The sequence below is a fragment of the Nanorana parkeri genome, unplaced genomic scaffold (genome assembly GCF_000935625.1).
Source record: "Nanorana parkeri isolate BGI_ZX_2015 unplaced genomic scaffold, ASM93562v1 scaffold612, whole genome shotgun sequence".
NCBI lineage: Eukaryota > Metazoa > Chordata > Amphibia > Anura > Dicroglossidae > Nanorana > Nanorana parkeri.
Window position 1 is genome coordinate 195,786 of NW_017306880.1, and position 23,134 is coordinate 218,919.

The 23,134-nt window shown below is 38.5% G+C and overlaps 1 protein-coding gene across 4 annotated transcripts in view; it reads left to right on the plus strand.

The window, feature by feature from the left end:
* MICU1 (mitochondrial calcium uptake 1) overlaps positions 1–23,134 on the plus strand; it is a 175,228-nt gene that overhangs the window by 61,218 nt on the left and 90,876 nt on the right. For 2 of the 4 annotated variants that reach the window (XM_018562911.1, XM_018562912.1), the window contains exon 6: positions 11,642–11,653. The exons of the other annotated variants lie outside the window; for them this stretch is intronic. In XM_018562911.1, coding sequence (XP_018418413.1) covers positions 11,642–11,653 — 12 coding nt within the window. The remainder of the gene's footprint in view (positions 1–11,641; positions 11,654–23,134) is intronic. 4 annotated transcript variants of the gene reach the window in all.

Here is a 23,134-nt window from a genome sequence, read left to right on the forward strand (position 1 = left end):
AAAAAAAAAAAAACTGCTTGAAATCATTTTAAACTTACCTCGTTATCGCTGCTCGCTCCAGCGCCGAGAATCAGGAACTGCTCGTACGGCCGCAAAGGATCTTGGGGCAGGCCCATGCGCAGTTCCGATTCTCGGCCGGGAGACGAGCAGAGACGCAAGGTAAGTCTATGGACGCGTGCACCCGCCTGCGGACACCGCTGGATCGGAGTGACATCGCACCGCTGGAGGGACACATGAAAACATGGGGAAAGAAGAGGAAGACCAGAATAAGAGACATCATTTAAGGTAAGTGCTAACATTTACATGTGGGGGAGGGAAACAATTGTTTGCCTTTTTAATATCACTTTAATAGCTCAACAGGGGGATGAACATTAAGTTCATAACTGGGGGAGTAGGCACATGCTGCTTTTTTTCAGGCTTCCAACTCCTTTCATTTCTGGGCTTCTCCTTTCTTATAAATATGATGGTACCCATAGACCACTGCCATGATTAAATTAATGATTGACAGTACAAGTTTTACCTGCAGCTATTTTGGCCCCCCCCCAAAAAAAAAAAACTTGTTTGCATGGGAGGTGCGAACTTGGATTTCTTTTTTAATCCTGCATGAAGATGGGAGATTTACATTTTCATGATGCTTCATGGAGGGGTGTGGAAGGAACTCTTCAATGATATTTCATGGAGGTGTGAGGTAGGAACTCTTCAGTGATGCTAGAAGGAAGTTTGACATTGGAACTCTTCCATGTTGCTGCTTGTGATGTAGAAACTCTTTCTTGGTGCTACATGGAGATGTAATGTAGGATTTCCATCATGATTCCTACGTGGAGCAAACTCTTCCATGATGCTAAATGGAGATGTGTGGGAGAAACTCTTCCATGATGCTGCATGAAAATGTGAGGGAAGAACTCTTTTATGATGATATATGAAACTGTGAGGAGAAACTATTCCATGAGGCTACATGGATATATAAGAAGAGAACCCTTTCATTATTGTACATAGAGTTGAGACGTAGGAACTAATGATGCTACAATAAAAGGGCTTCAGTGGACTATACATTACCAGGGATGACAGAAGCAGGAAAATTGAAGGGCATTTTGACTCGCGTTTCAGCTCTCCTTTTCAGATCAAAATAGGTATTAACATTTCTATCCCTTTTTATAGTGTACATGAATTCCCGAACATATTTGCTCATATACATCTTTTAAGTGTTAGTATTAGTATTACAAAGTAGAATTTTTGACTTGGAACTATATTAACATTCTACTGTATGAATGTTGTAGTCAGGAAATGATTAAACTGCACATCTTGTGAATTATTTGTCCCTGCGGTGTGTTACATGAAATAATATTAATCAACTAACAAGGATACAGCGTAGATAAAAACTGATGACATACTACTGAAAGCTCTTTATTAATTTGGAAAGACAAATTGTGTTCTCTATTAAACTGTTCCATCATCTATGCTCTGCATTTAAGAAGTTGTGCTAATTACATAAACAGTTCTTTCAAAGGCTTTTATTCTTCTTTCATCAGTATCTTTGGTGATGCCATACCTCTTTTATTTGTTAGCCTAGAAACATGCTTTTAGGGTCGTATGCATTTGTAATTTAGCATTTTATGAATAGATTTTGTATTTCTTAGTAACAACTCTGCCCCCCGGCAACATCACCAACCTTGTCTCAAAATATCACCCAGACCATCCCCTCTGCCCTGTCTCAAGATCTCCTGCTTTCTAGCCCCCTCACTACCGTCTCTGATGCTCGCCTTAGGGACTTCTTCAGAGCTTCTTCAATCCTCTGGAGCTCCCTACCCCAGTCTATCTGGCCATCTCCCACTCTGCGTGCCTTTAGGCAATCCCTGAAAGCTCATCCCTTCAGGGAAGCCTATCCCGCTGCTTTCTAAAAACTGTACATCATCTTCTTCAATAGAATTGTATGTTAACTGCACAAACTGTTGGCTCAGGAGAACTTGTATAATAATAACTAGACATAAATTATGTAAATAGTTATTAGTGCCTGTGAGTGTTCATTGTGGCCCTTTTACTTATGAACAAACTAGATACTTGAAAAGAGCCTGGATTCAGCCCTTAATGACATCTTCAGAAAATGTTTTCGCAATTTTGCCATTTTTGCTATGTGTTTAACCATAATTTTAATCTTTCTCATCATTACACCTACATAATATTTTTAAAGAACAAAATTGGGTTTAAGTTGATGTGACATATACATATATAAATTCTTATTTTGCTTCTAAAAAATACAAATTTTTCACAGTTTTGGCAATAATAATTTGTACATAATTAGTGTAGCTAACAGAAAAGTCATTCATAATACATTCTTATATTTGTCCAGATTTATAGGGTGTATCATATTTCTGGGATTTCAGTTTACGTTGGGAGTTATAGGTCACAAAACACAAGGGGTGAAATACAATTTTAATGTGGAATAATTTTAGAATGGGGTATGTCTGTCTCCTATCATTAATAGCCTCCTCCGCAATAGATCTTCTTATAATTTTTTTATTAAACAAATTGAGCTAATTGAGGGCAGGCTCTGCCTATCTTGAGCCAGCTGTGCCCATCCCCTGCTCATCTGTTCCTCCAGTCAGCACTGGAGGATCGGAGAGGGGAAGGGGGGAATCCCTGCGGGGAGCAGTGGCAGTCTCTCTGCATTGAGATGATCGGGAAGTGAGCGAGCGACTGTATGTGTTCGCTCGCTTCCCGATCACTAGAGTCAACGTGTGACAGTTGCAATGTCACACGTCGGCTCTAATTATGAGGATTAGTGTAAATCACTCACCTCATAGCTCTCCTTTAATATTCATATCACAAGTGTAAAGTAGGGATGCACAGATACCATTTTTTCGGTGTAGAAACTATATTTTTTTTGCTACTCGCCGATACCGAATACCAAAGTCCCATTAGGGAAACCAGGCGGCGTGTAATGACTCGCCAGCTGGCTTCCTGATTAGCCGGGCAGCGGGTAAAGACTTGCCACCCAGCTTCCCGATCAGCAGGGAAGCCGTCTCCATGCTCCCTCGTCACCAGGTGATAAGGAAGCATGGGGCCGGCTTTCTGGTGAATCAGGAAGCCGGGCGCCGTGTAATGTCATGTTGCCCAGCTTCCTGATTGGTCGAGAAGCTAGCCAATCAGGAAGCCAGGCAACGCGTCATTGCACGACGTGACGAGGAAGCTTGGAGATGGCTTCCCGGCCAAACAGGAAGCTGGGCAGTGTGTAATGGCTGGCGGCCTGGCTTCCTGATACCAGAAGCTCATGTATCGGGCTAGGCATCGGAGCATTTGGGCGAGTAAATGTGTTTTTAAAAATATATCTATATATCTACATAGATATATATATGAATGCAAGTGCTGAATGGCAGTTTTTCTTGTTTTCCTATACATTATTGTAATTGTCTTGAAAAATGAAGATTTCTATTTATACACTACTTGATTGGATTTTCCCGTGAATGTTCTCTGAAATGTTGCACCTGGGAAGTGTTTGTATTATTATTTCTTTCATCTTTTGTTCACCTCCAACCAGATTCAATTTATCAGTACCCTGATTTACTTCTCCTTTCCTTTTTAAAAAGGACAACATATTTTGTTACTTTGGGTTTGGTAGCATTGTACTCTTGGCTCTTAAAATTGATTCCCTCCCTTTGCTGTTACTGCTTGACTTTTTGATATTCTAACTTTACCCAGTTAAGGTTTTGATGCATTACTTTCAGCACTTCAATTGACTCTTTTCCAAACCATGTTTGGTTAGCTGGCAAATAAATGTTTGTGCATCTCCTTCAGATCTGCCTAAGAAAATAAAGCCTTTGATTTGGATTTGAATACACATGTCTACTGTTTGTAAATGCAAACAGTGCTACTTAAATTTCTTATAGACAGAATATGATGGTCATATAAACATTAAATTCTAAGATCTATAGATCTTTTCCCCTAAACATTGAGCACATACACATTCACACTTTTATCTATGGCTGGCGATGTGTATATACTACAGTTAAAGTATAGCAAAATCCACATAAATGGTTCCAGGACTGTTGCAATTTTAAATCTGTATGACCTGATCACTGAAGAAATAATACAGTCATTGTTCCCATAGCTAGTATGATCCAACTTGTAAAAAGAACAAAATGTCAGCTGCTATCAGTGTGAAAAGAACATGGGTAGTGCACATGGGAGGACATTCACTCAATGCCCAAATTGAACAAAGCATTAATTTCCCCAGCACATGTCTCAAGCACCTAAGGGGACACTTTATCTACTTTAAAAACTTGTCACACTTGCATATGTTTGCAAATATACATGGAGGCTTCAAGGCCACAGTACGGCATTTCTGTTATGCAGTTCTGCGCTGATCACTTGAGAGCATCAACAGTGAGATATATAATAATTACATTTAAAACATACTTATCTAGGAGTTGTACTATTCCTCGTTGTGGCATGCACATACAAAGTTGAGAGTTTAAATTAATCCTTTGCACTTCTATAAACTCTTATGTACTTTTTTTTTCTATATCAGAGATTCTTAATGAAATATGAAATACATGCTCAAGCAAATAAACTGCATCAAAGTAGTCCATATTTGACCAGTCCTTAGTCTACTTTGCAAAATGACAAATACTTGCATACTTATTATTATTATTATACAGGATTTATATAGCGCCAATAGTTTGCACAGCGCTTTACAATATAAGGAAGACATTACAGTCACAATACAATTTAAGACAAGATGGTAAGGAGGGCCCTGCCCGTGAGGGCTTACAATCTAAAAGGGAGGGGCAAGTGATACATGAGGAGGTAGCTGCGCGGGGATGATTGTTTGAGAAAGTGATTGTTCAGTGGTTAGGTTGAGGTGGGATAGGCTTCCCTGAAGAGATGAGTCTTAAGGGATCGCCTAAAAGCAGTCAGTGTGGGATATAGACGGACAGGTTGGGGTAGAGAGTTCCATAGAATGGGAGACACTCTAGTGAAGTCCTGGAGGCGAGCATGGGAGGAGTTGATGACGGAGCTGGAAAGCAGGAGGTCTGGAACCTTTTCAGTGAGTTGAAAGCTATACGTTTGGCTCCAAAATATGCATGGTTGCCAACCAGTGCCACAGACATGCATCATTTGATAACTACAATTACATTGGGTTTGGGCTGTTCGTGTCACAACTGAATGTAGAGCAGGAAATGCACACTGTGGAATGAATATTCAATGGTCATTGTGTGGGAAATCATCATCAGATACTTCACTGTTCTAAATTTCTTCCCAGAGATAAGCACAGCACCCTTGTCCATGTCCCATGACCATAAGAGGATATAGATAAATACAACTATATGAGTTTAATGATTAAAAAAAAGCAATTCATACGTTATTTTTCCTGTACCCAACCACAGACTTTTTTTTGTACGGACAGTTTTAAATAATCCCCCCACCCCCCGTCATGCCATGGCCTGGTATTTGTGGAATTCTAGTTTGTTTGCAACATAGTAATTATGTTGTACTATCTTATATAAAACAGATCTCTATTTCTTCAAATTTATATTGACACAATATAGTTTTGAAGACAACAGTCACTGAAGTGAAATGTACTGAGGATTGAAACAGTTTGCTATATTCAAGAATTATGTCTTAGGCATTTTTTTTCTGCATCAAACTCGAAGCAAAGTATTTTCTAAAATCTTCATTTGCTAAGTTATTTTTAATAGAATGTCACAACACATTCTTTCCTAGGTATTAGTCACCTAAATGGCAGGCACCTTGCCTCAAGGTTGTCTACTAGGCTGCTGGTGGAAATGGATCTGGTTGCCCTAGGAAAGTTGAATTGATCTTCAGCTTTTTTTCCCAAAGACTTTGAAGCAAATTTGAGCTGTGAAATCTCTAACCCACATCTGACTCTGCAGTACCATGCAGAGATTGTCCTTGAAGTAGCGCTATAGACTGCTACAGTCCTCATTAACATGTACATGCTTCTCCTCCCCTGAGCTAGCAGGAGAACCTCAGGTTTCTTATTAGAAATGTGAGCTGCATCTCTTTTATCAGAATGCGTTACAGAATAGTACTGAACTTGCCTGTTCAAACCTTTTCTTCATTTGTGTATTATGTCAAACCTGTTGTCCAAAATACATTGAAAACTAAGCTTAAGGAGTAGTAGTTCTGGGATAAACAATTTATGTTAAGAGCTAACATATCCCTTTTGGAATTTTAAATGCTGGTTTTCTAATAAATATTTTAACAATTTCACCATTGCTGATGAAAATAAACTTCTGAACAAAGATTGTATTATAAATAATTATTTTTAAATTGTGTGTCTAGATTCTGTTGAAAATGTCACTGTCAAGCAATTCTCTCTTAATGAAGAGTATTCTATTTATACCCAGCGCTTATATTTATGCTGAAAAGCACTGGGTGGCATCAACTGGACTTTAGCAGAAACTCCTGCTCAGTTAAAGTGCATGAGCTCTTTTTATGCTGGATTACTGCACATATTTTGAGGAAATACACAAAGATTCAACTAACAATACACATGACTCTCGTATTAAGACAAATACTGTATTTTTATGCCTGGAGTTCAGTTTTAAGGTTTAGCCATATTTTAGATCATTTTCTTTGGATAGTTCCACACATTTGTTTGTTGCTTTTTCCCCCCTCATTTACTAAAAATTCTGAACAGGACTTTAAAGCGGTCACTTGATTTTGAAACTCTTCAGAGTTTCCTTCCATTTTTTCTATACTGTTAAAGCTCAAAAAGAAAAAAAATCCAATCTGTCTGACTACTTCCTTCTTGATTTAAGCTACATATTGATTGCAAATGACCAATAAATGCTGTCCCATATTGTAGAACAGGGGGGAGGGTATATTTATAAAGCTGTTAATCTGACATTCACCAGACATTCTCTAAAGTTGAATCTTCCAGGTGCATGTTAATTAACCGCTTGAAGACCAGGTGTTTAGATCCCCTTCCTGGCCAGGCCATTTTTCAGTATTCAGATCATTGATTAACCACCAGTGAATGTTTTCTGAAAGTTAAATTCACTGCTTTATAAATATGCCCTTGGTGCTCCTCCATTAAAAGAACTACGGGGTAAGTGTTTTTCCCCATAGTTCTCTTTAGGGTCACGGGAGGACATATACTAACCTCCTCCTGTGACCCAAAGCTCAGTGTATCGCGGGCTATTGCCCACGATATACTGAGCGCGCCGCAGAATTTAAATGTCCTACTAATTACCTGTTTTTAGGTTATAAATGCTTTAATTATGTCATCCTGAGAATGCAAATCTTTAGATAAAATAAGTGGCAAATAAAGGCTTTATAATATTGACTGTTTAATATATTCAGTTTCCTGTTTCCCAAAAAGGTATTATTCAATTCTATGTCATACTGAAGGGAATTATTCTTTGGTTATTAACTCCATTTTGAAGCGTAAATGACATTTCATTTGGAATAATTGCCTTGCTACAAATCCCAGTTAGGATTGCTATCGAACAAACCTGGAATAGGTGATTACAAGGGTGTTTCCACTGTTAAATGTTATGGAAAAAAAACTAATACTGATCCTTGAAGAAGAAGGGCTCTAATTGACCTTCATACTTCCCTAAACAAGTCTCCACTTTCAGCATTAAGAAGCTTTTCCTTGTTCAGTAGAAGGGATACGTCTGTGAAGTTTGTAATATTCCTAATGAATGCATCCAGTTTCCTGGGAAATAATGCGCTAATGTACTTTTTATATATAGTTATATTAGTGTGTAGTTTGTCTGCTGCTGACAGGGCATATATGTAGACAAAGAAAACTGTGACCAAAGACACCACAAGCTGCATACCTCCCAACAAAATATATAAACCTTTTTTTGTAAATTATTTAAACGATGCATATACATCCATTCACACCACTATAGAACTGACAATGGTGTCCAAAAAAATCCACCCAAGCGACCAATCCCTTCCTATCACCCGCTCAAGCTGTGCATTATAGTGCATTCAAAATGAATCAGCAATAAATACATATACAATATTTATCAAGAGCTGTAGGGTAATGGTGAATATTAATAATACTAATTTACGTTTTCCTAAGAACTTGAAAATGTATCCAAAATTATCAAGAAGTCATAAATGAGGTAAATTATGACAATTTAATTGAATGCCCCAGATAACAGGTAAATGTTCCACCTTAAACTCGAAAGTTGCATATGCAGATGTATTCCTTCAAGGGGAGCTATTCCTGTGTAATCCAAATAGACATGGATGCAACTCCCAGATAATAAAATACAAGACATTAGGCTCCACTTTGAATGGAAATATAGGAAATTGTGCACAGTCCCTTCAGAAGAGCTTATTTCTGGGTAATTAAAATACAAATGTTGATAGATCCGACTTCCAAATAATGATATAGACAAATGGCCTTGTCCACTGTAAAAGTGCATGAACTCGTAAATATAAACCGCTGCAGAAAGTGATAGATTGTAGAATACTTAGCATATGTCCGCACTGCAGATTTCATAGAGACTCTGGCTACTTTTATCAACCCAATACATTTGTATCTCAGTTCTGTGGATGGCACTTGGTAACCAGAAAAAATTACTCCATATATAAGAAGTGAGAGAGTATACTCCCCTTTAAGTCCTCGTTGGTCTCTTACAAGTCACACGCATTTCTATACACCACACTGGGATGGGGAAGGTGTCACATGTCTATGCATAAAAAACAGCACCAAGCTTTCATCTCAGCCAGACCTCATGGCAGGGTGGTAAGGGTAACACAGGAAGGCATCTACATGTTTCACCCCACCCCCGGGTCTGCATCAGGACATGTGCACCTACAACATGCTGACAGGGCAAGAACTGTTCGAATTCAAGCCTTGTATGTTGAGCTTTAGATAAGTATATTTGGTCTGGGAGTTAGTTGTTAAAGTTGCAAGTGCCGTTTGATCCGTAACAAGATTTTGAACAGTCTATAATAGAAGTCACCAGACTTTGTCACTATGTCGCCCAGAAGAAGGCCCCAAATGTTGGCTATATGATGAATGTGACAATTTAATAAAAAGTGCTTTACTTCTTGCACATATCATTGAGTGCTGGTGTTAAGGACTCGGACATCAAGAATCCGACATATATCTGTCCCTGGGCCAAATTCAGTAGAAAGTGTGCACACTATCAGTGAAGAAATAAAACACGCTGACACAGAGTCAGAATAAAAATACTTCTTTATTATTGTTTTGCATTGTTGTGTTTTATATAGGCAGCTGATAGTGTATATGTAAACATAGCGTTTGCGATAGCTTTCTAGTTTATAATTGGACTGATTCGTTAAAGTGTAACCTTCCAGGATGCTGACGTCTCGTCTTGGGTGTTGTTTCTCCTGGAGGCGCCATCTTGGTTTCTATTTCTACTGCTTACTTCTCATGGGGGAGGGGTGCTAAGTTGAGCAACTAACTAGGCAGCCATTTTGATTAAGAATTAATATGAACAGGAGCAATAACATATATATATATTATAATATATATTGAAATAGGCATTTCTATCATAGTCACTTAACCACATCCATTACACTGGTGACTTCTATTATGGACTGTATCTGACATGGCGCCATCTGTATTGTCACTTCGAGCACCAACCTTTCAACAAGGTCTGTACGCTGTATGGAGTGCAGGTGATTTTGTATTAAAGATTTTGAAGAGAACACAGAAGGGCCATTGTCATATAACGCCTTTTCGCTGATGAGCAAAACACAGTACACTATGACTGTAATAACTTTAACTTGGTGGTTGAAGTAAATCAAAATAGATGACAATGCCATCTGGCACACTTGCTTACTGTTATTAGTATGAATATTCTTTGAATATGATATCCCTTTTAGATGGAATAGAATTATTTCAAAATGCAGTATACCCTCAAGCATATAATTTTTTTTTCTCCTTGCAACCACCACAAAGACCAGCTGTGTGCATAATTAATTGTATTAGTGCTAATTGTTTTTCCAATAAACTCTTCATCTGGCATTATTAGGTCTTCCCATTGGTCAGCGATGTTGAACTACAACCAGCTATCTGTCTTCATGTAGCTGCAGGGAAGTTGAAATGGTATTGATTCTGTCGGTGGCCCATTACCCATGTTAAATCTGCTTTGACATTTTGCTTCTGCAGTCTGTGCTGCAGTGTCTTTGTGCCCACGCATGGATAGGGCATAGCTATGGAACATAGAAACTACATTTTCTTTTCCCGGCACTCTTTGACAATAAATTATAATAACCTACTTTCTGGCTCTGGGTTCTGTCAGAAATTAAACAGGATTATTGCAGTATAGGAAATTGCATTTCGTTAGGAAGCTAGGCCCTTATATTTGAAGTAATTTCAAAATTTTTCTCTAGAGGTGATCGAAGAACACTCAGCTAATTAAGATCTACTTTGTTGGGAAGACAAATACAGCTTTTTTCTGTCATATTATGCTAATGTGGTGAAGAGGTGTTTGGTGATATCTGAGCTTCCTTTTTTCTTAGTCATTTCTTGGAAAATATTCACAAGGTTTAGCTTGACTGCAAATTTAAATGGTTTATCAAACACATCAGCAACTGTAGTTTATTGTGAGTTCATATAGCCAGATGGGTTTCTTCATTACTTTAGAGTTCTAGTCACCTGTGTGTAGATTTACCTTGCACTTATAACTATGCTGTACATATGTAGGCTTGTTGTTTTTGTCCATGCCATGCCTACCCATTGTAGAGGCCCTGTTGATGTAAGGAAAAATGGGCATAATGCTGTAAACCCAGGAAAAGATTATTCTCATAAGCCCTCGTGTAAATAATCAGACCTATTTAACACCTGCAAGCCATTAATGTCACCATTAATGTTCCTCATATGCAATTATAACCATATCACTCATCGTTTGTTCACTCATCGAAGCAGCCAGTAAAGTATGTTTTTCCTCCAGACAGCCCAGCATTCAGGTCTAGTATGAGCTACTTGCTTCCAATGTGCATGGAGTTGCAACTGCCTTGTGCTCCTTCTGCTGCTGCAGGTAATGTGAGTGTCTTGCCTGTCTCCTAGAAAGCAGAGATGAGATCAACATCAAGAAAACTTTTATCAATAGAACTATATGTACAAGCAGGAGTGTGTTGACTATTGACTACTATGTTTGAACTTGACAGGAATTATTTGAAAATATGATAAGATCTTTTGAACAAAATATAAAACTGTCTATCACTCCATGGACAGCAAATAACTACATTTTCTGTACATTACACTTTGTACATTATTGTAGACTTTACTGCTCTAATGTGTATGATGTTTTACCCATTTTCAGTACCAATTACTAAATGAATCCTCATATTTTAATTATACTGACTGGTAAGTGAATCGAATGTAATTCACTGACTACTAATTCAACAGGTTTCTTGCTGGATTATCAATTTCCTAATTATATTTTTTTACAGCAGGTCAATGCTAGAGACCATTTTTATATATACATTCCATTGCTTTGTATTATACTGAGTGTTATAGTTAACCAAACTGCAATTTAACCTTCCAACTTATCCTTCACTCATCGTTTGTCATGTTAGGAAATGTTGCTGTTTACTTTTACATTGTGTATATGTAACCCAATGTTACCTGGTTTTTCTATCTTCTTTCTAACCTTTCCCACCTCCCCATCTCTCTCATCAGGATTTCTGGCAGGTACTGATAACAATAGCATGCGTTTGTTTCTGAACATCAAATCTCTGCATCATACTAAAGGGGCAGGCTGCCTGCGCTCCACCAACAGAGTTGACCCCACTTTATATAGATCATTATACATTGGGTAGCCACTGATAGCATTTGCTGGCTATAGTTTGTAACATGGGCTACAGATCATTTTCATTTACAGCCATTAGCCAGAATATTTTGCCTGCTTAGGTTTGCTGAATAATACATTGCTATGCTTGCATGTACTATCTACAAGATACCTACCATAACAAAAGCCTGCATATTTGAATTGTTGAGGATTTTTTATTTTTGCAAAACTTGACATTGAGATATGTGAAAGTAAATATATCCAAAGAAAGCTTGTAATAAGAAAAATTATAAAGGCTGCCATGGCAGAACTCTTTCTGAATACGGTAGTTGGCTGTCAGACATGTTGATAACCTCAACATTTGTGTCACTAATGAAGTATAAAGCAACTGAAACGACTGCTCTGTATGCTTCTTCTGGGTCTGTGACTGTGTCTGTGAGCCATTCGGTCAGTATGACAGCCTGGGAACCAGCAATTTCAGGAGAGATTAGTACTAGCAGTCTATATATTTCTTTCAGCACAAGTATCCTTTAATGCCTGCCTTATTGCTTTAGAATTTCCGGTTTCTAGCGTGGTTTAATTTTAGAGAAGTCTGTAGGGACGGCTTATGGATTTATTTCATGTACCTTGATTAAAGCTCATGAATTGTTCATCAGTTGTGCACGTTGGAGAAGTACCTCTCTGCATGGTATACATTTTTGCTGTATTAGAAAACCAGTAAATCAAAAATTCAAGTTAACCTCATGAGATGATTTAAAACCTTTACACGAAACACAATAAATGTTTCCATTGCTTTATCGAAAATTAAAGTGTTTATATGGTGAACAGCTTCTTATTGTTCTTATTATTAGCTGCTAATGTTTAAAGAGGTGGCCTGCTGTGTCTTTCAGTAGGATTGCTGGATGCATATTCAGTTACATGTAGAAAATAAATACACTCGAACAATGAAACTTTAAAGGGATCTTGTCATGGGCAATATGTAGGCTGCCATTGCCGACCTCCTTTTGAAAATTCTAGCTGCCTAGATGTTATACAGATTGATTAAAATCATTTCTAAATTTCTGATGGGGGAGCAGGCATTATGACTTCACTCTGATGCCACTTGCGACATACAGTGGGTATAGAAAAGAATCACCCCCCCTTTAAAATAATCACATTTAATAATCAAAATGACCACAGATGATCACAGTTGAAAGTCAACTGGCTTTGTGTGCCAATGAGAAGGTGATTAGCTACACCTGATTGAGTTTACAAGTAATTTTTTAGGAGGGAGTGATCCTTTTTCCAACTCTGTGATTCTGTTTTTGAATTTTCTTCTGACATGTTGGTGTTATATCTTTCACTTGGATGTAAATACAGGAGTAACTACAGCTGGATAAAACTAAAACTGTGTCTGTCCTTCATTTCAGTCTGCAAATCAATAAAATATTATTTCAAAGGAGGGTGATTTCTTTTCTATACCCACTGTACCTTTTCTAGGTCATTACCTGAAAGTTTTGAAACCAGAGACAACCAGACAATAATTTCCAGCAGGTGGTCATTATTAGCAACCCCCAATTTCCCTGTAATTTAAAATGTTCCTTTAAGATCTTAAACAGTTTGAAAAGATTTTAGGAATGTTTTGTAGTTTAAGAGAAGGGGTTGGAGTTCTGTACTCCTGACCTAAAATGGCAAAGTTGCTCCTCTATAGATACAAAAAAGGGTGAGTGAGCATTGTCACTCTAAAGCTGGCCATACACTTTACAACCTTCACACGACTTTTGTCTGTGATGGTTGTAAGGTAATAAAAAAATCGTACGATCTAACCATCTTGGACAGGCAGATCGTACTTGCGATCATCGCAAGTCCTCCCCACTGACGGGAGGGCTTCCGAGGACTGCAGTGCCGAGCGGGCAGTATGCGCTTGCACACACCGGCCCGTTCGGCATTTGTCTTACAAGCACGCAACAAACCTGCCGAAAACCTACGATTTTCGGCTGGTTTTCCAACGTGCTCGTAAGACAAAAGATGTGCGACCGTACAGTAGAAACGGTTGCACGCCTTCCATACACCTGCCAATTATCGTACGATCGCGGGATTTCACGCGATTATCGTTTGATAATCGGCAGGTGTATGGGCACCTTAAGACTGGAAGTGTGTTATTGGCAGGATCATCAGGTGGAAATAAATGGAAAAAGTCAGAAAAGAAAGTTTTATGCGACCATCACATTTAAGGGCTGGTAAATGGCAATAAACACATTTTATTCTTGGGTTTAGATATGTTTAAAGCTGACTATAGACAATAGAGAACGATTGGGCTGGCATGTACGATCACAGTGTTTACCAAGTGTCATGAAGGAGGCCGCTGTTTAGGGTAGTGGTGTGGGAGGCTTGTGGCTAGGCAGTTCTAGGAAAAACCGTAGCAAATGGCCGAGGTTTTCTCACCTGTCTGATTTATTTTTTTTCTCTGATAGTCATTCAGGCTGTTATGCACTGCCCCACAGACATTGGATAGTTCCTCGTTCTGGCCAAAAAGACCAGGTCAGGAGATTGTCATTTATTGGGCAGCTTTAGTCATTCAAACGAATATTTGTAGCATACCAAGAGTTTATGCAGATTGTGATTTTTGTTGGCTCCAAGGACGATTCCTGTTCCTCATGCATTGCTAACAGCCATGAAAAGACCTCTGTCACATGGTTGCTTCCATTTTTTCTGTGCCCATTTAGGCAGAGTTGCATATCAGAATGGAGAGTTTCAAAATCAAGTTTTACTTCTTGCAACTTTTGAAATGAAGCATTGTAGGGGACAAGTATCAATTCTGTTGCAGTGCAAACTGTACTAATCAGGAGCAGATTGGATTTATTACAAGGTGAAAGCTTAGTCATAAATTCATAGGAAGAAATCCTTTCTGAAGATTCTATTACAGAGTGCTCATAGAACACAAGTTGTGGCAGATTTATGACCAAATAGCAATCATTTAGAAAAAACACCATGTTATGGTGATTAATATGATAAAGATTCATATAGCTAATACTACACATTTCAGCTAGTGTTTGGCTGTTATGGATAAGAAGTCTAACCAAATGTTTATTATTAAACACTTCCCTTTTTATAAATCTGGTCAAGAAAAAAAAATGATAAGCGGTTTGCATACATTTAAATGTTTATGCTCTCCCAGGCTGCATCTGCAAATCTTCTTGCCGGTAGAGAAATCATAGACTGTATTATGAAAGTGTTATTTGCGTGATAAACTCAGGGGATCATAAGTGTGTGATTCTCCTACACTAGTGGTAAGTCAGTACTAAATTGTCATCACCTCCTCAGGAATGCAGAGTGCAGGCAGAATTTCATTAAACTTAGCTGCATATACAGTACTCATTGAGTTCTCAACAGACTATGACTAGAAAAATATATTGTAACTTCTGCTTTTATTCTGTTCCTTATAAAGTTCAGTTGCATCAGCACACGCTGTCTTTTGGTGGTCACAATTCAGTGCTAATGTAGTATTGGTGCTGGAAAAGTGCGACTACATTGTATGAATTGTAGGCACTTCGCAACATGTGCAGGTTGTGGCCATCTGACTTAAAGTGACACTAAACTCAAAAGTTAAAACTTAAAAATGCATTCAAGTACCTTTTAAAGTGGTTCTAAACCCTCCCGTTTTTTTTCCTATATCTACTGCTATAAAGCAGTAGATATAGGCAAAAAGTAAAAGAAAAAAAACCCGCTTTAACAGCGCTTAATACTTACCTTGTCTCGGCTGCGCGCTCCCGTCCGAGAAAACTAAACTGCTCCGGCGGCCGCAAAGCATCTTGGGGCGGGCGAATGCACAGTTCGGATTCTCTGCCGGGAGACGAGCAGAGACGCAAGGTAAGTCTATGGATGCGTGCATCCGCATGCAGACACCGCTGGATCAGAAGTGCCTGCTAGCTGAGAGGAGTCAGCGCTGGATCGGAGAGCCGCCGCACCACTGGAGGGACAGATGAAAACATAGGGAAAGAAGAAGATCGATGACATTAACATGGGGTGGGGGGTGGGGGGAATGTATCCTTTTAATGTTACTTTAACAATTAAAAAAAAATTAGCTTATTTATTACCTGGCTGTAGATCTTTAAATCTTCTCTGAATTGGTGATGACACTGTCCTTCCTTCTGGAGGGTGGCTACTTTTGTTCCCCATGTCCCCTGTGTGTTGTACAGTAGCCAGCTCTCCAGTCTTGCTCCCGTGAAGGGATGCAGTGATAAACTAATCTCACTTTTACAAGCTGGATACGTCCCCTGTGTGTTGTACAGTAGCCAGCTCTCCAGTCTTGCTCCCGTGAAGGGATGCAGTGATAAACTAATCTCACTTTTACAAGCTGGATACGGTTTATTCTCGAAGTCAAAACATGCTGTAAGCACACACAGGCTCGTTCAACTCTAACATGTTTCACCAAACGCCTTATTCATAGAGATGAAGACAGATTACAAAAACATTTAAAAAGTTCCATTCCCCCTAGTCGCATATGTAACTGATGAATAGCCTTCTCTCCCTGTCTCTTGTTAACCCTCTACTCTAATAATGTACGCAAATGCATGTAAAACAACAATCGCCCTCTATCCATCCTTCCTCAGTCCACACATGGTGGTACCATAGGGGGAGGGGGGGGGGGCAGTGTGGGAGAAGGAAAGATGGAAAAGGGATTGAGACCAAAAGGGGAGGAGGACAAATTAAAAAAACAAATTTTATTAAAACCATTAAACGTATTAGCAAAAAGATACTTGACTATAAAATAAACCAGATATAAGAAACTCCACAATTACAAACAACTTGTAGATGAGTACACATGCTTACTAATATACAGACCCACCAGAGATCAAGAACGACACCTGATGGGTAATCACTATTCATAAAAATGATTATTATTATTATACAGGATTTATATAGCGCCAACAGTTTTGCTCAGCGCTTTACAATATAAGGGAGACATTACAATACAATTCAAGACAAGATGGTAAGGGGGGCCCTGCCCCTGAGGGCTTACAGTCTAAAAGGGAGGGAGAAGTGATACACGAGGAGGTAGCTGTGTGGGGAGGAATTGTTTGATAAAGTGATAGTTCAGTGGTCAGGTTGAAGTGGGATAGGCTTCCTTGAAGAGATGAGTCTTAAGGGATCGCCTAAAGGCAGTCAGAGTGGGAGATAGTCGGACCGGTTGGGGTAGAGAGTTCCATAGGATGGGAGAGACTCTAGTGAAGTCCTGGAGGCGAGCATGAGAGGAGTTGATGAGGGAGCTGGAAAGTAGAAGGTCATTTGAAGAGCGGAGGGGACGGTTAGGGTGGTACTTTAAGACAAGGTTTAAGATGTAGCCGGGGGCAGAGTTGTGGATGGCTTTGTAAGTGGTTGTTAATATTTTGAACTTTATCCTTTGGGCTATTGGAAGCCAGTGCAGGTATGGGCAGAGGGGGTTTGCAGCCACTGAGCGGTTGGTCAGGTGGATGAGTCTAGCAGCTGAATTCATGATAGACTGAAGGGGGGGATAGCCTGTGTAGTGGAAGGCCAATGAGGAGGGAGTTGCAATAGTCAAGACGAGAGATAACAAGTGAGTGGATGAGTAATTTAGAAGTTTCATTGGTGAGAAAGGGGCGTATTTTGGAGATGTTACGAAGGTGAAGACTGTAGGATTTGGATAGCGAAAGGATGTGGGGAAGAAAGGTAAGGTCCGAGTCAAGGATGACACCTAGGACCTGGTGCATACATCCCATTTATAGTTCATGCCATCAAGTATATGTCTTCAAGTTTAAAAATCCATGTATACAGCATGTTTTGACTTCGGGAATAAACAGTGTCCAGCTTGTGACTGTCGTTTGAGTAGCAATTGTTTGTGAGAACCAGTATCAAGATGCAGCGTGCTTTTTTTGCCTGCACCGACAAGATGGATGGGACTGTGTGACCTCACGACAAGGAATATGAGCGGTTGCTGCTTTGTGAGTTTTGGTTCATCTCACAGTTTACTAGTTTGCATAGAAAATTTAGTCCATCAGTTTCTACTTTACAAAACGCACAGGGACAATGGGGAACAAAAGTAGCCACCCTCCAGAAGCAAGAACAGTGTCAGTGCCAATTGAGAAATTATTTGAGGATACAGCCGAGTAATACACAAATTAACTACATTTTGGTTAATAGTTAAGGTACTTGAATACATTTTTATGATTTAGTTCCTGAGTTTGGTGTCACTTTAACTGTAAACAGTCTCAAAATTGTCTGATCACTTCATGTAATACTAATGCAGCCCATCAGGTGAACTACATGGTAGTAGAGAGCTGAAATTAATTGTTTATGGTAATCCTAACCTCGGCTACCACGTGATTTATCTCTTTAAAGCATAAGAGTGTTTAGGATTAATATTGCATGAAATGAATAGGATCAGTTATTACATGAATATAACAATAAAACTGACTTATGATATACTACGTATTCTTTATGAGCCAATGCCTTCTACAAGTAGCACACGGTGAACTGGCAAGGGTGGAGCTCTCTTTGTATTTCTAGGTGATTAGCAAACCCACTCAAACAGGGGCAGACCATTAGAAACTCCATGCAAAAAGAGCTGCAGGTTAAACTAGAACGTTCCAAAAGCTAACATTTTAGCCAACATGCTGCTCTGTATTAATTGTAAGTGCACTTTTCTTTAAACTGCAGCTATTTTACATAAACCAGCTTATTTAGTCAGATAAATACAATACACATTCTACATTAATCCATAACTAGCAATCAGAATTTTGTCTTTTATTTACTTGTCCTTGGTATACTGAAATTTGATTGGCTTGATATGAGCTGCTGCTTAGACTAGACTGGATCACTTCAAAATGGTGCATGCATCTGAACCTTAAAGAAGAACATCAGGCAAAAATGTTCTTAACACTTGCTGTGGGGCTGCCCCCATACTACAAGGGTTAAGTGCTCATTTTCATCTAGGTGTGAAAATAAAAAAACTAAACTTGCCCAATCCTTGCAGCTGGCTGTTAGTCCGGTCCATGGAACCTATGTTTCCCTCTCCTCCAGTGCTCTAAGGTCCCCTGAGTCATCACATTTAATACACTGTGTATTGGACATGAGGACGCTAAGGGACATACCATTGCTGGTATGTCCCTTGGTGTCCATTGCTGGGCGCAAAGGGACATACAATAGGAGGAGCCAGGCTAAAGGGAGCACTCTAACAGCTAGCCATCTGCGAGTGTTCAAGTGAGTATAACTGTTATTTTTGCACCTAAATGAAAATGAGCACTTTAGCCTTACAGTGCAGGGGTAGCCCCACTGCAGGGGTTAAGAAAATGTTTGTCTGGAGTTCTTCTTTAAGACTGGTCAATAAATGAACATATTGAAAAAGACATGGGATTATTTATGAATGCTCATGTATGCTAAGGGGGCTCATGCATTTTTATAAACCCCGTAATTACCAATATGATTCAAATTTTTCCAGTGCAGATTTCAGTCTATTTACCGTGGAGCATTATAAACAGTTTTCTGTCCTTTAAATGAGGTCCTACAGCTTCATGAAACCTGGAGAGCAGTTATGACATTCTGCTGATGCAGTACAATGTATGAAACTGAAAGCAAATACCATATTGGTTGTGACTGAATATAGCACTTTTGTCCTCCATCATTTTCACAGATGTGATATGAGCATATTCTGTTTAGGACACAGCTGGAAACCATGTGAAAAGAATGCTAAAAGATGCTAGACAGAAGTGGTGTTTTATTTTATAATGACTCTTGCAATGAATCAGGTACTGTGTGTTTTGCTTTTAATGCATACAGATGCTTTGCTTGCACTACACCATCATCTTGAGTTACTGCACACAGTAGTACACTCTTGTATTCCCAGGAGAGGCAAACTGATCAATCACTATGCTTTCCAGTTAATTTGTTTTACACATTGATTGCTCCATCCGAAACCATAATAGTGTGTTTTAAAACCATATGGGACCTGATTGATTTTATATGTATTTAGTCAAATGTGGGTGGTATTTAAAATGGTTTGAATTCTGTCTAAATTGTATCATGAAAATTAAACGAAAACGTGTAAGTAACATAAAAGTTGGTTGTCATACTGCTTTCTGTACTGGTAAAAGCAGTCATGGCCATCTCAGAGGTTAAACAGAGCTATACATATAGTACAGATACTGTATGTTTTTGCATTTCCAGTGGGGTTCACTCTGTGCATGCCTATCTCTGGTGGCCTGGGGGAATGAAAGCTTGCCTTAAATTAACTGAAATAGGATGCTTGACTTGAATAATGAGCAGAGCTGGTCTAAAGATGGTTAACAATTATATATGTTGCTACAAAGGCCTGAATGTAAATGTCCCTTTCCAGTCCAGATGTCTAAAGAAAAGTCATAAGTTTACTGATTATAATAAGGAATTGAGGGTTCTTCTATTTGTATAGTGCACAGATTGTTTTTTCAAGTGCTGGAATTAAAGTGTACAGTATTGATCTTTTAGAATAAAAGGACGTAATAATGTTCATGAGAATATATACATACATATTCTCTCAAGAGTGGACATTGACTGCACAACTTCACCTCATTTACTAAGCTAAGTGAACATTTACTTTGCAAATTGAACATGCTTTATTCCTTTGGTAACTCTGCCACAGTGCATCTAAATAACTGTACGGATGTCTACATTCTGCTACCAGAAAGTAAGGTAGCTGGAACAACATCTGCTTCGAGAGCCAGACTTTTTCATCTACTGTATTATATGAGACTAATAGTATTCAGAAATCTGAACCTCTCTCAATCAAAAAGTAGTTTCTGGACACCTGAACATCACGCTATATGGCTAAAACTGTGTGTCTACAGTTAGTGCAAACAGCAATCAAATACATTTTAGATCATTGTGCACTTTGTGGTAACCATTTTGGCAAGTTTCTTTTCTGTGACTCTGCCATATAAATGGCCATGTTTTGGTAATGGGATGATCAACAAGCCCATAGTGGTGTGATAGTTGCCCAGAAACCTTTGTCCATAAAAAATAGAAAAGGGGAGAGTAACCATCTGTTGATAGGATTTTTTATTAGCGGATATTTCAATGGAAGATGCCTGTAATGTCATGTATCTTTGGCCAATATGTTAGTCGGAAAACATGATGTTCTTGGTTACTACTAAGAAATATATTTTTGGTAATAAGACCTCAGTTCATCAACAACGTCATCATAAGTAAAGCATGAAGGTGTCCTTATGACAGTATTGTTAATTGCTTGTATGTGGAAAGATCTCTTATGTTCCCCACTCATAGGATGGATCCTAAGAAGTAAGGTCAGGAACAAAGTTCTACTGTTTCTAGATCCCATGAACGGTGTAACATAGGTTCAAGAGCTAAATATGGAGATAGTAGTTCTGTCACAGTTCATGCTGATATATTTTATCATTTGCTGGTTACATACAGTATATATGGTATGTATTCTCTTAATGGATGTCATACTTGAGAACTCAGGACTGGAAAGGGAAATTTTGACTGTATACAAATCTTAATCAGTGACTTGGCCTCTGTGTGTTTAATTGGAATAATTTAGCAAGCCATATTACATATTATTTTAAATTTGAGTGTGTTTTACCTAATTTGCATGTAAAATCCATTCTTGCCAAAATGTAGTACTACTGTCTTTCAAGTCACTGCTTAAGATCAGCTTATCCAAGCTTCATGAATGATGCACCATTGCCTGACATGATTTTAGAAAAGTGACTCTAGATTTGCATGGGTTTTAAACTGGAATGATTTCATGATTCTTGGCAAAATGGAATGTTACATTTTGTGAAGATTTCACCTAATTTAAATGTATTACTTGTTTTTAATATATTTACTTGGAATTATTATAGAACTGTTCTGCCTGCTCATGATTAACTAAAACTTTTTATCACTTGATGAACATTTGATCACAAAATGCAACTAAAATGTTCCTATCACAGACAGTCCTGTCCTCAACCCGATTTAGAACACCTTTTTGATAAATTAGAGCGGAGACATATGTGTACACATGTATGAGCACATGTATAAAGATAAACTGTTTGATGCTGCTAAACAGGTGTATTAACCAATTGCCCAAACTCTAGCAGTCTCTTTGGAAGATCTAAGCTTTTAGTCAAAATCAGAATTAGCTATGGTTTGCAAGATGGGAACAGGTTTTACATAATGTAAACACAATTTTACTTTTCAGTGTTTTATAAACAGTTAATTTTTTTTTTCTGTAGCTTAATATGTAAGAAGTGTTCTACTATACTGTGTGCACCAGTAATACCAACACGCTGGTAAGGGGTACAAGATGTGTAGAGAAAAGACAGAGTAGCCGTGTACATTACACTTTCCGTGGGGTTGCGGAAAATAAATTATTTAAGGTCTAAGATGGGGCAGCAAACGCTGATATGCCTTGCAGGAGGCAAAGAAATAAGGCCAACATAGAATACATTTACAGCAATTCAGCTACAGTGACCACATAAAGCCCTGTCTTTGAAGTATAGTTAATTATCCATTCATGCCACATGGCAGGATTAATACTGCGGAATAGTTTAATTTCAGCAGTAGTGCTTTCTGAGTGTGCTTTGACTGATGAGAACTGTTTATGCAGTGATCTCTTCTTTAGAAAATGTTTGCTTGTCATTTTGTTGATTGTATAGTGAAGATCAGCTGCCTATAATTTGGGGATTTATAACATGTGTTATGATATAACAATAGGAAAAAACATTACAGTTGTATAAATATAGAGATTCAAGAGAACATCCACTCATCATTCCCTGTTCAGTTGTGTCTTTGCTGCTGAAAGCAATCTTGTAAGGTTAAATGTGAAGTTCCTCTGGGGATCTCCCCTTTCGGTACACAATGCTTCTAACGTCACTGTCCCCAACCTAAATTTTTTTACATGCTTACTTGAAGTGTTTTCCCTTTTACATATTTTTTTTAATCAACTTACAAGGTGCGTTTTAACTTGCTATAAGACCCAGCTGTGGTGAAACTGCAAATTCCAATATGCTTTGGGAATCCTGCCTGTGGCTGTCAGTTTTGCATTGTATCATGGGACTTGTAGTTCCACAACAGCTGGAGTGCGGAGATTGGCTACCCCTGCTATAAAGTGTCACTTGAGGAACATTCCTGAGTCTGCTGAATCACATCTTCAAAGGTGGTACCCAGCAGCAATCTCCATGATTTTGGATGCCTACACAAGAGGGGCTTTGACTGGCAAATAGCCTGCATAAAAAAAAAACATTAAATACACATAACATTTTGTAGAAATATTTTTCTTGAAGCGGATAGTCTAATGACGGGGTCATTTTAAATTGTCTTCGTTTTCATTTTTAAATACACACTAAGAGGTCTATATATATATATTTTTACACTGTTTTAACCCATGATTCACACCTTTTTTAATGGAT